Source organism: Micromonas pusilla, assembly GCF_000151265.4.
Source record: "Micromonas pusilla CCMP1545 genomic scaffold MICPUCscaffold_13, whole genome shotgun sequence".
Classification (NCBI taxonomy): domain Eukaryota; kingdom Viridiplantae; phylum Chlorophyta; class Mamiellophyceae; order Mamiellales; family Mamiellaceae; genus Micromonas; species Micromonas pusilla.
The window spans coordinates 612,231-626,008 of record NW_003315894.1 but is presented as its reverse complement, the minus strand read 5'-3'; the positions used below and the strand labels follow the sequence as shown (position 1 = coordinate 626,008).

Genomic DNA, 13,778 nt, shown 5'->3' with positions numbered 1-13,778 from the left:
ATGCCCGATACGCGTCAGGAGGAGGAGGAGGACGACGACGGCGGCGGCGCGCTCGGCGGGCGCGCACGTCGAGGAAGCCCCCTCTTGCTCTGACGACGTTCTCGCGGATGCGGTCTCAAATTCGACCTCGACGCCTCCACCAGCGCTCCGGAGATCGGAGGCGGTTAAGGCGCGCGAGCTTCGGAGCGCCTAGCGCGAACTCCGAATCCGCTCGCGCGTTCGTCGAGACTCTCTTCGCGGTCTAGAAAGAGCCGGCCGGGTCCGCGTCCGCCCGGCGCCGCTCGTCAATGCGACGGCGACGCCGCGCGGCGAAAGGATTTCCTAAACGGGAGAAGACTTTGACCGGCGAACGGGCCGGGACAGCACGGTGTACCGACCGCGGTCACAGGAGCATTTCGTCTCTGTAGTAGGGACCAAGCATACGCACGGTCTCTCCCTCGTCTTCTCGCATACGAACGCGCGCGTGGGTCCACCCGCCCCGCTCGCCGCTCGTCGTCGCCACCGCGGAGACGCGCGCGCGCCTCCCCGCGCGAACGCCGCCGTCGAACGACCGCTCGATCGCGCGCGCGAGTAGGAGAGAGACCCTCTGCGCGGAGGAGACGTGGAAGAAAAACACAAATGGGCGGAGCAGGACGCGAGATGGTCGCGACGCAGAAGGACATGCAGGACGCGAAGATCGACCTCGCGCACCGCGATTTCTGCGCGCACCTGCTCATCCCCCTGAACGAGTGCCGCAAGGCGGAGTATTACATACCGTGGAAGTGCGGCCACGAGAGGCACGCGTACGAGAAGTGCCAGTACAAAGAGTGCGTCGCGGGGGCCGCGCCCGATCGACCGATCGGTCGACCGAGCGAGCGAACGAATCAATCCCTAACGACGACCGCGATCGATCGAACGCCGCGCCGTCACCGCGCGTCTTCTGACGTCCCCGCGTTTACCTTTCCTTCCCGGCGGTCCTCGCGTTTCCTCCTCGCAGGTACATGATGCGCGTCGCGCAGCAGAAAGCGGCGAAAGGTGCCGCGCACTGACGGCGGGGACTCGAGAGCGAGCGAGCCAGGGCCTCCGAGGCGGGCTGATGAAATTTATATGAGAATCGACGATGCTCTCGCTTCTCGCGCCGCGTCGCGTCTCGCTTCTAACTCACTTTCTCTCCGCTAACGTTTACTCTATTCGTCATCGCGCGCGTCTGCGCGCTTCCCATCGCGCGGGCGTCGAGATAACGGTCCGTCGTGAAGCGTTTTCGTCGTCGACGCGCCCGCGGCGCGCTTCGTTCGAAGCGCGTTTTACGCGGGCGCGCGTCATCCAGACTTCGACGGACGTTCCGTTCGCTCGCGCCCCCGCGCGGGACCTACTTTACTACACCGCGCGTCGTATACTTACTTCACGCATCATTCTTCTTCTTCTCTGGCCTCGGGACCGGCTCCGGGGCGGACTCTAACGGCCCGACGCCGAGCGTTACGAGCCAGTCGTCGAACGGCGCGTGTACGCCCGTGCTCGGGTCATAAAATTGGTACACGCACTCGTCGCCCTCGAACGCGAAGACGCCGCCCTGCTGGAACCCTTGCTCGCGCTTCGGCGGGATCCACGGCTTCCAGTGCGAGAACACCTCGCGCAGATCCTTCGCGCCGTCTTTCTTCCACCGCGCCTGGAGCATCTCCGGGGTGGATTTCTGCGAGAAGTTTTTCAGCGACTTGTTCAGCCTGAGGGTCGCGTCGGGGTGGAGTTGAAAGGCGTCAGGGATGGAGTTGAAAGGCGTCGCGGGCGGGGATCGAAATCGAAGGGTGAGCGGGTAGAAACGCGCGCCGGGAGATAAAGTCCTCAAGGAACGGCGTGCACAACGCCAACGCGGTCGTATGGAGTCCAGTGCGAGGAGCACGCGCCTGAGCGCGTCGTAGCACTTATTCTCCGGGTCCGCGTACAGGCACTCGATCGGGAACTCCGTCTCTCTCACGAACTCTTTCGCGCGATCGACCGTCCCGATCGACACCGCGATGAGCTTCACGCCGTTCGCGTCTAACGTCGGCTTCACGTCCCGCCGGAGTTGTATCGCCAACTCCCAGCAGAAGAATCAGCCGAACGATCGAAGAAAGACGACGACCGCCTTGTCGTCGTCGCGCCACTGCGCGCTGAGGGCCATTCCATGCAAGTTGAAAGGCGTCAGTTGAAGTTGAAAGGCATCGAGGCCGGGGATTGAAAGCGAGGGACCCTGGGAGGAGAGAGACGACGGCAAAAGTCCTTAAGGATCAGCGTTCACTACGCCGACGGGATCGTATGGGGACCAGTGTAAGGAGAACGCACCTGACGTCCACGAGCTCGCCGTCGGACGCGCGGTGGATCATCACGCCCCGCAGCGCCGCGCGCGGGTCCGCGGGGGCGTCGGCCGGGGGTTGGGACAGCGGCGACGTCGCGCGGCCGGGAGGGGGCGACGCGGACGCGGACGCGGACGCGGACGCGCGGGCGACGACGACGACGCGACGGCGCCTGCGAACGCGCGACGGAACGAAACGCGGTGATGATGACGTCGACGTCAGCGGCGACGCGACGCGACGCGCGAGGAGCGGCGACGGCGCGCGATGGCGGGAGCGGAAGAGAGGGACGAGAGGACGGACGAGGCGCACCGCTGGACGCGCGCGGGGGGGCGTAACGACGCCGCGGGCGCGGTCGCCGCCGCGAGCGCCATGACGAAGTGCGGAAAGGACGGCGGTCCTCTCGGATAACTCGCTGTCGAGAGGAAGAACTTTTTCTGTGTGTCGTCAGTCGACGGTCGCCGCGCGCGTTTCCGATCGAGCTGAGCGACGCGGTTCTTGAGCTTAGACGGCGCGCGGTGCTCGTTTAGGTTGCGATGAGAGCGAGGGGGAGAGAAGGTGGGGGTAGATGGCGACATTTACATCATCGGACTCGAAGACGTCGCGTCTACGCATGTTCACGGCAACGCGTCGACCAGACGACGGAGGTTTTCTTTCGCCTCAGCGTGGCCCTTCTCGATGGCCTTCCCGTACAGTTTGAGCGCCTCGGAAATGTCCTTCTTCACGCCGTTGCCTTTCTCGTAGCACTCCCCGAGGTCTAATGTCGCGTCAGTGTCGCCTTGAGCGGCCGATTTCGTGAACCACTGGAACGCCTCTTCATATCGTCCCTCGTCGTAGTGGATAGCGCCGGCCTCGTATTGTGCTCCGGCGTGATCCTTCTCGGCCGACTTTGTGAACCATTCCAGCGCCGTGTCGATATTTTTCTCTACGCCTTGGCCGAATCTGTAGGAAATTCCGATGTTATTCTCACAAACCTCGCTGCCTTGACGCGCTCCCTTCATGTACCACTCCAGCGCCTTGTCGTAACGCTTCGAGCTGTCGTAGAAAAAACCGAGGTTGCACTGCTCGTTCGTGTTGGACAAGTCAGCCCCGGCCTGTTCGAGAAGGGCGTGAAAGCGCGTTTCGGGCAGATCGAGCACGCCTTCGATCCCAAGGATGTATTCGCACTTCGTCTTCCAACTCATATTCTCGTTCCACTTGTCCGGACACCCCGTGAAGTCGAGCGAGGCCATCAGCGAAGACGCGACTTTCGAAGCGTTTCGCCACACGGTGTTCACCTGCGCGAGGGCGACGCGCGTTCGGACGTCCGTCACGTGCGAGAACACCGCGCTCGAGAGCTGTTCGTCCGCGTCGAACGTCGGGTAAATCTTTGCGTACGCTGCGATCGTCGCTTCCGCGGCGGCGAGCTTCTCCTTCTTGCGCCCGAGCTCCGTCCTCGTGGCTTCCAACAGTTCTTCGAGTTCGCGGACGCGCGCTGCCAGGCCGCCGCCGCCCAGGGCGCGGTCGTCGCCGCCCGGCGTTTCGGGCGCGGATGGATCGACCCGACGGCGCTTAGATGTCTCGTTCATCGCGTTCTGGAGCGGTGCGAGACTGCGAGCGTGCGGCGGCGCGGGTTGTTGTGGCGCGGGTGGTCTTCGGTCGCCCCGAGAAACTTCGCTGGCGCTTCCTGTCCAGGTCTGTTTACTCTTTTAAAACGCGCTGTCTACGTCGACGCTCCGAGGCGGCTTCGGTCGCCTCCGCTCCGCTTTCCGCCTCGAGCGCCGCGCGTGCTCGACCGCGGACGCCGTCTTCGTCTTCGTCGTCGCCGCCGTCGTGACCTCGCAGACGCTGTCGAACGCGTCGTAACGCTCATCGTCCGCGCGTTTCACCGCGACCAGCCGCCGGCGCGACGCCGCCGCGGCTTCTTCATTCTCCGACCCGCCCTTCGCCTCGCCGACGCTCTCTCCCGCGTCCATGAACGCCCAGTCCGTCGTCCCGCGCTCGCGCAGCGTCCGCATCACGACGTACGCGGGGACGATGTGCGGACGAAGCGTCGCGTACAGCTCCGCGAGAGGCGCGAACGTGCCGCGCGACGCCGCGTGCGCGCGCGTGAACTCGCTGAGGGTGATTGTCCATACGAAGCGACGTCGGGGGGGGAGTTCGGGGGCGCGTCAGATGGAGTCGTGAGGCGTCGAGGGCGGTGATCGAAAGCGAGGGGTGGGAAGAGAGAAACGCCGGCAAAAGTCCTTAAGGATCGGCGTTCACCACGCCAACGCGGTCGTATGGGGACCAGTGTGACCACCAGGACGCGCCTCAGACTCAACGCGCCGTCGCGGTCGCGGTCGTAGGCGTCGAACATGCGCGTCGCCGTCGCGTCTCGCGCGTTCGCGTTGCACCGCGCGCCGTTGAAGTACCCTCCGCCGCGGCGGCTCGGCGTGCTGGGGGCATCGAGTGCGTATGCATCGTAACGGTCGAGTGAGCGCGGTTTCGGTTTCGTCGACCGCACCCGCCCGCCGCCGAAGTGCGCCTCCGCGGCTTCCAACGCGTCGCGATATTCCTTTTTCGAGACGCCGCCGTCGTCGTCGGCGTCGAAAAATCGAAACGCGAAGTACGTCTCCCCCGGGCACTGCGGCCGCGGCGACGCGAGCTTCGCGAGCGCGCGGACGAAGCACCGAAAACGCACGGCGCCCACGCGTTCGGGGTCGAAGAGCGTTTGGACGCGCTGAAGGTACGGCGTTTCGCCGCCGCCGCTGGGGAATAATCTTTTACATTTTTTCGTCTCGCCGCCGCCGCCGCCCGCGTCGACCGCGCCTACGTCTAAGCCGTCGTAGAACAGCAGCAGCTCTCTGACTAACGTCGCGGGCACGCCGGCGCGCGTGAGAATCACCGCGCTGCGGTGTGAGAGAGTCGGACGGAAGACGTCGGTCAGTCGGCGGACGAATGCGGGGAATGGACGAATGCGTCGTCGCGCAGGAAGAAAAGCGACGGTTCGTGTTCGGGACGCGCCTCGGGCGTCCCGCGACCGCGTCCGCCGCCGCCGCGTCCGCGTCTGCTTCGTCCCTACGGCTCGACGCCTCGCGCGTCAACGCGCTGGCGCACGACCCCATCTTCTAGGCTAGCGTATTATACACTGTGTGCAGTCGTCGTCGTCGTCGTCGTCGTCGTCGTCGTCGCGGACTCTCACGCGCCGGCGTTGACGGATATCGTTGCCAAATCTCGCCGCAGCGCGACGAACGAGTCGCGGTCGAAGAAGAACGCGAAGACCGCGTAGCCGAGGATCGCCATGACGTTGTCCGCGTTGTACAGGAGCTTTGGGATACGAGGGAACGGTCGGCGCATGTGCGTTTCTCTGCCGAGCGCGCGCGCGTGTGTGCCGTCCTCGTCGCGTCGACGTTACGGGATGTTGGTTTTTTGGTTTCGAAAAAATAACATTTTTTAGGGAAGGTTGGACCATGCTCGACGTGACGCGACCGCCGCCGCCTCAAAACTGCTCCGATTGACCTGAAACTTTGTGGAGAGGTTCCTCACATCATGTGGAGGATGACTGCATGAAAAGAATGCAAAAAATGTCTCAACCCGGGTTCGAACCGAGGACCTTTCGCGTGTTAGGCGAACGTGATAACCAACTACACCATCGAGACTCCACAGGGTGTTTGCCCATACGGAGTTTTCAAGTCTGAACGCGCGATGAAGCGCGAGAGATCGGAGGGTCTCCGACTTGCGTCGGAGGCGGATGAGAGATGACCAGAATCGAAATTTACAATATATAAACCCTTATTTAAGTTTTCGGTTTGCGAGCCAATCACGCGCGGTCGCCTGTCGGAAGCTCCGAGACGGCTTCGATGCCGGTTTCAAAAGGGTAGAGTCGACCTCTTGATCGCAGGTCAGCGAGAACGATCTCCGATGAAAACGATTCGCGACGATCGATCGCGATCGCGGCGGGATAGCAGGGATCTCGTATCCCCGCACTCCGGTGTAAATGCTGCAACCGCCTCGCCTCCGCAGTCGTTCGCGCGCGCGGGAACGCCGATGTCCCTCGCGGCGCGGCAGGTGACAGCCTGCTCCACGTCGCGCGCGAGGGCATTCTCCGCCGCGATCGCGCGCGCGGCGCGAGGGAACGCCGCCGCCGCGTGGACGCGTCCGCGCTGCTGGGCGTCCGTCATCGATCCGGCGGAAAAAAAGATTAATCCTCGCAGCCCTGGACGTCGCGCGTCGTCGTCGACGATGACGACGCGCGCGGGGGCGGACGACGACGCCGCCGCGTCGTCGTCGTCGTCGTGGACCGGCGGCGACACCGCGTCGCTCGCGACCTGGCTCAAAACCCACGGCGTCGACGCGGACCGCTACGGAAAGAACAACGCGAAAGGCCTCGCCGACTTGAAGCTCGAGGTTGACCTCGGCGAGAGCACGCTGGAGGTCGGACCCGGGGGCGTCCCGCGACGGAACGTCCGCGTGCTTCGGCTGCTGATACGCGACGACGCGGGGAGGACGCTCGTGGAGGCGACGCAGCGATGGAACGATCCGAACACCGGGGAAGTCATCGCGGAGCGGATGCGCGGATCGCCGCTGAGGCGCGTCCATTATCTATCACGGCGGTTCCCGCGCTACCGCGTCCGCGCGGTGCACGCCGATCCTCGAGGACTTTCTCTTCCGGGCGGCGTTGCGTTTCTCTCCGCCCACCCCTCGCTCACGATCCCGACACACCGCCCGCGATGCCTCTCAACTCTTTCAACTCGTCGTTAAGGATCGGAGTCCTTAAGGATCGGCGTTCACAACGCGAACGCGGTCGTATGGGGACCAGTGTGCTCTGACGCCTTTGAAACTCATCATCCCGACAGCGAGAAACTGATCGGCGCGGAGGACTGGAGAGCCGCGGCGCCGCGCGCGGTCGCGGAGGAGCTCGGCAGCGCGCTCGCACCGGGGTACACGCTCGCCGTGGACGAGGCGTCGCTCGTGCGCGCGGACGTCGATCGCGTGAGCTTGAGTTACCCGGACTTGAGCAGTCGCTACGCGATGTTTTCCGTCGCAGCGAGGATCGAGAACGGCCTGCCGGAGGCGCGTTCTATTATGTACCACACCGGTCCCCGTACGACCGCGTCCGCGTTGTGAACTTCATTCCTTGAGGACTTTATCTCCCGGGCGGCGTCTCTTTCCGCCCACCCCCCGGTTTCAATCCCCGCCCGCGCCGCCTTTCAACGCCATCTGACGCCTTTCAACTCCACCCCGACGTCGCTTCGTATCGCAGGGGGAGACGTTCACTTCGGAGGAGACGACGCCGCGGGGGACGCTGACGGCGACGTGGGAGTGGCGGCCGGGGATCGAGCTGGAGGGCGCGGCGGATTATTAACTGGCGGGCGAACTGTTATCGCGGTGCGGCGGCGTAGACGCGTGTCGTGTTGTTATACTAAATGCGTGTACGAGTAGGGCTAGCGAAGACGGACGACACTTTGAATTTTTGAGGAAAGCTCGTCCATCGTGCGCGAGGACAGAAGCGGGTGACGTTCGACGTGCGTTCGTTACAAAGGTTCGCTCACGGTACACGCGCTCGTTCGTTCGTTCGTTCGTTCGTTCGTTCGTTCGTTCGTTCGTTCGTTCACGCCGCCGCTTCCTCCGCGAGCTCGTCCTCGAGTTCTTCCACCCACCGTAGCGCGAAGGTGCCGTAGCCGCGCTCCACCGCGACGCGAAAACACTTCAGCGCCTCCGTTTTGTTATCCGCCACGCCGTACTCGCCGCTGTAGTAGATGTTCCCGAGTTCGTACGGGGCAAATTCTGAACCTTGCTCCGCCGCCTTGACGTACAGTTCGATCGCCTTCGCTGCATTTGGCTCCACGCGGGAATATAGGCCGTAGAAGTAGTAGTTCGCGAGGCGGTAGGTCGCGTCGGCGTGCCCACACCCGGACGCTTTTTCCCACCACTTGACCGCCTTCCTACGGTCTACCTTCACGCCGGTCCCGCTGTTGTAGCAGCGTCCGATCCAGTACATGGCGTGAACGTCTCCAATCGCCTTACGCCACCAGTAGATCACGCGCTTCCACTTCCCCGCGTCGTAAAGCCCTTTACCGAGCTTGTACAACGCCCTCGGAGAGCCCCCGGGCAACGACACGTCAGACTTCTCCGCGTCCCTCCACACCTTGCTCACCGCGGCGAGCCTGATGCGATCTCGCGGATCCGTGACGTGCGAGAACACGACGGCGGCGACGTTCTCGGGGATGCCGTCGAAGGACATGCTCAGATCTGGGGGGCGGGGGGCGGCGGCGCGCGCGCGAAGAGTGAGCGGGTTTTTTCCCCCTCGTAGTTCGAGTTCAAGTTTGACGCGACCGCTGGGCCGCTCGATTCCTCGAGCGCTGGCCCGGCTTTTCGCGCGAGAAATACGCGACGGGGCAATTGGCGCTCGCGTCGTCGCCCTCGCCACAACCGCGGACGCTCGACGCGCGGTCCCGACTCCGCCGCGCGCGCGGCGCACCCAGCCTCGGGACGCGCGCCGTCGCGGCGGCCGAGGGCAGATCGCGCGAGAGGGCGCTCGCGCGAAATCGATCGCAGTCTCGCGTCGTCTCCAAAAACCTACCTGTAATAACTCGTCGCGCGCGCCTAACAACAATCGCCCTCCGCGGCGTCGCGCGCGGCGATGTCGTCGAATAAGCCCGGCGCGGTCGCCGGATCCGGCAAGTCGTCGTCCTCCGCCGCGAGCGGCGCGTCGGCGTCGCGCGCGAGGAACACCTCCGGCGGGAAGCCCGGCGGCGGCGGCGGCGACGCGACCACGGACACGCTCGACAAGCTCCTCACGGAACTCTGCAACGCGACCGCGCGGCGCGGCGACGCGAGAGGATTCGGCGGAGGCGGCGGCGGCGGACGCGGCGCGACCGCGATCCCGGAGAACCCGTGGGACGCGCGCGGATGGTCGCGCATAGGCCGCATGGGCGGGTACGCGGAGGCGTCGGGCGACGACGCCGGGAGAGGCGACGCCGCAATGCGCGGGGACGACGGCGGACGCGCGTCGACGTCGAGGACGAGCCCGAGTCGCGAGATGATGATTTCGACGACGACGTCGACGCCGTGGAGAAAGGGGAGAGGGCTGTCGCGCCGCGGCGGCGCGGACAACCAGACGTATCAGAGCGTGGACTACCTCTCGCAGAGCATCGGGAGCGGGCTGTACCGAGGCAGCGGGCTGGGCGTCGGCGGGATCGGCGGCGGGTACTTCCGCGCGGGCGGCGCGGGAGGTGAGACTGCTTCCCATACGACCGCGTTCGCGTGGTGCACGCCGTTCCTTAAGGACTTTTCCCGTCGTCACTCTTCACCCGCGCTTCCCTTTCAACGTTTGACCGGTAAGACGTTCGACTGACCGATCGCTTCACCCACGCAGGCGGCGGCGCGTTTGGCTTCTTTCGCGAAAACGGCGTCGAAGGCGGCGGCGGCGGCGCAGGCGGCGAGAACGGGCCGAGCGCTTTCGCGGGGGTCCCGCGTCGCGCGGGCGGCCTCGTGGGCGTCTCCCTCCGCGAGCACGTCGAGGCGGAGGCGCGGGATAAGCCCCCGGAGTCGTTCGCGCGGTACATGCGCGACCTCTACGGCCGCATCTTGCGTCTGGTCAACTCGCCGGATCTGCGGCGTCGACTCGGAGGCGTCTACGCGATCGATCAACTCACGGACGTCAAGATGGGCGAGAACGTCGGCAAGATCAATCGCTTCGCGACGTACCTGAGGGACGTCTTCACGCCCACCTGCGAGCCGCAGCTCGCGGAGGCGGCGAGCCGCGCGCTCGGGCACTTGGTCCTCACCGGCGGCGTGCTCACCGCCGACGTCGTCGAGTCGGAAGTGAAGAGGAGTTTGGACTGGCTCGAGTCCGCGGACAGGGTCGAGGCGCGGCGGTACGCCGCGGTGCTCATACTCCGCGAGCTCGCGGCGAACGCGCCGACGGTGTTTAACGTCCACGTCCCCGCGTTCATCGACGCGATCTGGCCGGCGTTGAGGGATCCGAAGCTCGCGATTCGAGAAGCCGCCGTCAGGGCGCTGCGGCAGTGCCTCGTCGTCATAGAAAAACGCGAGACGAGGTACCGCGTGCAGTGGTACTACAAACTGTACGAGGAGACGCAGAGCGGGATCAGCGCGAAAGGCGCGAGCGTGGAGGACGTCCACGGCAGTTTACTCGCGTTCGGGGAGCTGTTGCGGCACACCGGCGAGTTTATGCTGAGCCGGTATAAAGAAGTCGCCGAGACGGTTTTACGGCTGCACGAGAGTAAGGAGCGAATCGTGCGACGCTCGGTCACGAACCTCATACCGAAGCTCGCCGCGTTCTCCCCGCAGCGGTTCAGCGAGAGTTACCTGAGCTCGTCCGCGGCGCTTCTGCTCGCGACGATTCGCGTCCCGAGCGAGCGAGACGCGGGGTTCAACGCCATCGGCGACTTAGCCGCCGCGCTGGCGGAGGGCGACGAGGAAGCGCGCGAAGGTGAGACTGTTTCCCATACGACCCCGTTCGCGTCGTGCACGCCGTTCCTTGAGGACTTCGCTTCACCCGCGTTTCCCTTTCAACGCTCTACCGGCGAGACGTGTCGCTGACCGACGCGTTTACCCGCCCGCCCCCTATCAAATTCTTCGCCCGCGAAGACGCCGAAGACACCGCGAGCTCTCTGGGCGAGAACTCGAGCCACGGCGGGAGCGTGCTGGGGACGCTGCTCGGCGACGGCGTGCACAGGAGCTCGTTCGGTGGATTCGGGGGGATCTTAGAGCCGTCGAGTCCGCGGCGAAGGCGAGAGCGCGGCGAGGGAGGCGCGGCGGCGACGACGACGGCGACGCCGACGACGACGCCGACGCCGACGACGACGCCGACGCCGGCGACGGACCTATCGCCGTTTCCCGGCACCGAACGGTGGCCGGAGGTGGTGTCTCCTCCGGTCGTCGCCTCCGTCTCCACCCCAACGCTCGGCGCGCTGATCGGCGGCGAGACGCGCGGCCCCGGCATCCGCGCCCTCGAGCGGTACCTCCCCGAGATCGCCGACGTCATCCAAGAGGTGTGCTTCGCGCAGCACAATCGCCAGGGCCCCGCGGATCGAAAAACCGGACTTCGCCCCGCGCCGACGATCGAGCCCGGCGCCGCGGAGGCGCTGCTGTGCGCCGGCGCGCTCGCGTCGAGCGTCGGCGGCGCGTGGGAGCCGCGCGTGCGGACGCTGCTCCCGGCGCTGTTCGTCGGAGGGCTGTCCGCGCCGCTGGTGGACGCGCTGGAGGCCATCGCCGACGCGTTGCCGACACTCCTTCCGTCGATTCAGGCGCGTTCTGTTACCACACTGGTTCCCATACGACCGCGTTCGCGTGGTGAACGCCGTTCCTTAAGGACGTTTGCCGGCGTGTCTCTCCGCCCACCCCTCGCTTTCAATCCCGACACACCACGACGCCTTTCAACTCCATCTGACGCCTTTTAACTCCACCCCGACGTCGCTTTGAATGATGGAACGGCCCTCAGCGGCGACTCATCGACGCGATCACCGCGACGTTAGCGCCGTCGATCGAGCTCCCGACGCGCGGCGACGGTCACGCGGGAGGCGCGCGAGGCGGGATGCAAGGGCTGATGCAAAAGATGCGACGCGTCGCGAGCCGGTCGATCGTCGGCGGCGGCGGCGGCGCGGGCGAGGGCGGGTTGAGTCACGGCGGGAGTCGCGAAAACGCGCCGCCGCGGAGCCCATCCCGTAAACTCGCTCGCCGGGCCTCCTCGGGCGACGCCGCGTCCGGGGGCTCCGGCGACGCGTCGCCGTCGTCGAGAGCCGCGGTCCAAGGCGTCATCGCGGGTCTCGACGCGTTCGGGATGGGAGCGTCCACGCCGGACCGCGGCGGCGCGGGGCCCAGGCGCGTTCTATACACTGGTCCCCATACGACTGCGTTCGCGATGTGGACGCCGATCCTTAAGGACTTTGCCCGGCGTGTCTCTGCGCCCATCCCTCGCTTTCAATCCCCGCCCTCGACGCCTTTCAACGCCAACTGACGCCTTTGAACTCCACCCCGGCATTCGCTTGTATAGAACGGCCCTCAGCAGCCCCGGCAGGGTTTCGACGCCCGGAACGCCCGGCGGCGGCGGCGGCGGCGGCGCGTCGTCGTCCCCCGGCGGGAGCAGCCCCGCGAGCTCGGGCACGGAGCGTGACAAGCAAGCGCGGCGACACCACAGCTTCCAAGTGCAGCTCGCGCTGCGGACGCTCGGGACGTTCCCGTTCGGCGCGAGCGTATTGCTCGGCTTCGTCCGAAGAAACGTCGTGGAGTACCTCGACGACGACGACCCGTCCACGCGCCGCGAAGCCGCGTTGACGTGCTGCCGGCTCCTCGAACTCCGCAGCGACCGCGTCACGCGCGGCGGCGGCGACATCGGGACGTCGATACACGGCGGCGACGCCGCGTTGATGGCGCTTAACGCCAACAGCGCGAGCGTTTCGAGCGTTTCGCATGCATCACACCTGACCAACGGCGCGCCGTCGCGGTGGTCGGCGTGGACGGAGGAGTTCATCATGTCGCGATTGCTCGCCGTCGCGGTGTCAGGTGCGTTCAAAACAAAAGTTTTCACCCATAGCTCGGTTTCAACACTTGATCGCGTCTCTTTTCAACTGACCGATGAACTATTTTTGTATGGAAAACCCTCATCAGATCTGGACGCGAACGTTCGAAGAGCCGTGCTCGCGTCGTTTCTGCGCCCGTGTCCGTCCGTGGACTCGCACCTCGGTCAGGCGGACGCGCTGCGAGCGCTGTTCATCACGCTGAACGACGAGAGCGCGGAGGTTCGGCTGCTCGCGATTCGTCTCGTCGGTCGACTCGCGCCGCGGAATCCCGCGTACGCGTTGCCCGCGCTTCGACGGCATCTGCTTCAGCTCCTGACCGAGCTCGAGCACTCCACGGAGTCGCACTTGCGCGAGGAGTCCGCGCGGTTGATGGCGACGCTCGTGCGATCGTGCACGCGGCTCGTGATGCCGTACATCGCGCCCATCCTGCGGACGCTGATGATGAAGCTGCGGAAGCCGGAGGAGGTCGCCGCGGCGAAGGCGTCGGCGGCGACCGCGGCGGAGGCGGCGGGCATCGCGAAGCGCGGGATCGAAGCCGCCGGCGCCGGCGCCGCGGCCGCGGCGGGGCAGACCGTCGACGGCGGCGAGGGCATCGCGGCCAAGGGCGGCGGCGACGGCATCGCCCTTGGAGGCGAGAACGCGCCGCCGCCGGACGCGACCGCGCAGGGCGGCGGCGGTGGTGGACAGTATCGATAAGCTTGATCGCCGCCGACTTGCGCGAGCTCGCCGATGGTGCCGAGCACGGCAGCCTTCTCGCGCACGCTGACGATGTGCGACAGCGCTCTCACAGCGGTCCCCGACGCGTCGACGAACTTCGGCGCGAGCGCGTAGACGCCGCCGCGCCCGCCGACGGCGACCCCAGAAGCGGCGCCGTCGGCGCGCCCGGCGGCGTCTCCGCGCTCGCCCCGAAGTTCGCCGACGCGTCGGGGACCGCTGTGAGAGCGCTGTCGCACATCGTCAGCGT

General features: G+C 66.1%; 7 protein-coding genes across 7 annotated transcripts in view; 3 read left to right on the top strand and 4 right to left on the bottom strand.

The window, feature by feature from the left end:
- The first annotated feature begins 502 nt into the window (after positions 1-502).
- MICPUCDRAFT_29495 (uncharacterized protein) lies at positions 503-1,095 on the top strand. Its single transcript, XM_003063043.1, has 2 exons — positions 503-806; positions 977-1,095. The coding sequence occupies exons 1-2, from the start codon at positions 619-621 to the stop codon at positions 1,026-1,028; spliced, it is 240 nt and encodes a 79-aa protein (XP_003063089.1). The 5' UTR covers positions 503-618; the 3' UTR covers positions 1,029-1,095.
- Positions 1,096-1,381: 286 nt separating this feature from the next.
- On the bottom strand, positions 1,382-2,137 carry MICPUCDRAFT_52759 (uncharacterized protein; the record flags this gene model as incomplete). Its single annotated transcript, XM_003062843.1, has 2 exons — positions 1,382-2,053; positions 2,099-2,137. The coding sequence occupies 2 exons, from the start codon at positions 2,135-2,137 to the stop codon at positions 1,382-1,384; spliced, it is 711 nt and encodes a 236-aa protein (XP_003062889.1).
- Positions 2,138-2,923: 786 nt separating this feature from the next.
- MICPUCDRAFT_21992 (uncharacterized protein) lies at positions 2,924-3,490 on the bottom strand (the record flags this gene model as incomplete). The annotated part of the gene is made up of 1 exon (XM_003062842.1): positions 2,924-3,490. One exon carries the CDS (start codon positions 3,488-3,490, stop codon positions 2,924-2,926), a length of 567 nt encoding a protein of 188 aa, XP_003062888.1.
- A 481-nt stretch (positions 3,491-3,971) lies between these two features.
- Positions 3,972-4,794, bottom strand: MICPUCDRAFT_66900 (uncharacterized protein). The gene is made up of 2 exons (XM_003062841.1): positions 4,598-4,794; positions 3,972-4,403 (listed from the first exon to the last, which is right to left on the bottom strand). Exons 1-2 carry the CDS (start codon positions 4,642-4,644, stop codon positions 3,995-3,997), a joined length of 456 nt encoding a protein of 151 aa, XP_003062887.1. The 5' UTR covers positions 4,645-4,794; the 3' UTR covers positions 3,972-3,994.
- Positions 4,795-6,509: 1,715 nt separating this feature from the next.
- MICPUCDRAFT_52756 (uncharacterized protein) lies at positions 6,510-7,394 on the top strand (the record flags this gene model as incomplete). Its single annotated transcript, XM_003063042.1, has 2 exons — positions 6,510-6,905; positions 7,038-7,394. The coding sequence occupies 2 exons, from the start codon at positions 6,510-6,512 to the stop codon at positions 7,392-7,394; spliced, it is 753 nt and encodes a 250-aa protein (XP_003063088.1).
- Positions 7,395-7,878: 484 nt separating this feature from the next.
- On the bottom strand, positions 7,879-8,511 carry MICPUCDRAFT_42528 (uncharacterized protein; the record flags this gene model as incomplete). Its single annotated transcript, XM_003062840.1, has 1 exon — positions 7,879-8,511. The coding sequence occupies one exon, from the start codon at positions 8,509-8,511 to the stop codon at positions 7,879-7,881; it is 633 nt and encodes a 210-aa protein (XP_003062886.1).
- A 1,256-nt stretch (positions 8,512-9,767) lies between these two features.
- Positions 9,768-13,778, top strand: part of TOR (target of rapamycin kinase) — a gene marked incomplete at both ends in the record, with an annotated part of 13,114 nt that continues 9,103 nt past the window's right edge. The window contains 3 exons of the mRNA XM_003063041.1: positions 9,768-10,725; positions 11,286-11,622; positions 12,391-12,633. Of these exons, the coding sequence (XP_003063087.1) occupies positions 9,768-10,725; positions 11,286-11,622; positions 12,391-12,633 (1,538 nt within the window). The remainder of the gene's footprint in view (positions 10,726-11,285; positions 11,623-12,390; positions 12,634-13,778) is intronic.

Bases quoted from the DNA above. Each gene is read 5' to 3' on its own strand.
- MICPUCDRAFT_29495 (XM_003063043.1), top strand. From the start codon at position 619: ATGGGCGGAGCAGGACGCGAGATGGTCGCGACGCAGAAGGACATGCAG. The intron at 807-976 runs GTGCGTCGCGGG...TCCTCCTCGCAG, and splicing joins GAGAAGTGCCAGTACAAAGA to GTACATGATGCGCGTCGCGC.
- MICPUCDRAFT_66900 (XM_003062841.1), bottom strand. From the start codon at position 4,644: ATGTTCGACGCCTACGACCGCGACCGCGACGGCGCGTTGAGTCTGAG. The intron at 4,404-4,597 runs GCGCGTCCTGGT...AATCACCCTCAG, and splicing joins GACGGCGCGTTGAGTCTGAG to CGAGTTCACGCGCGCGCACG.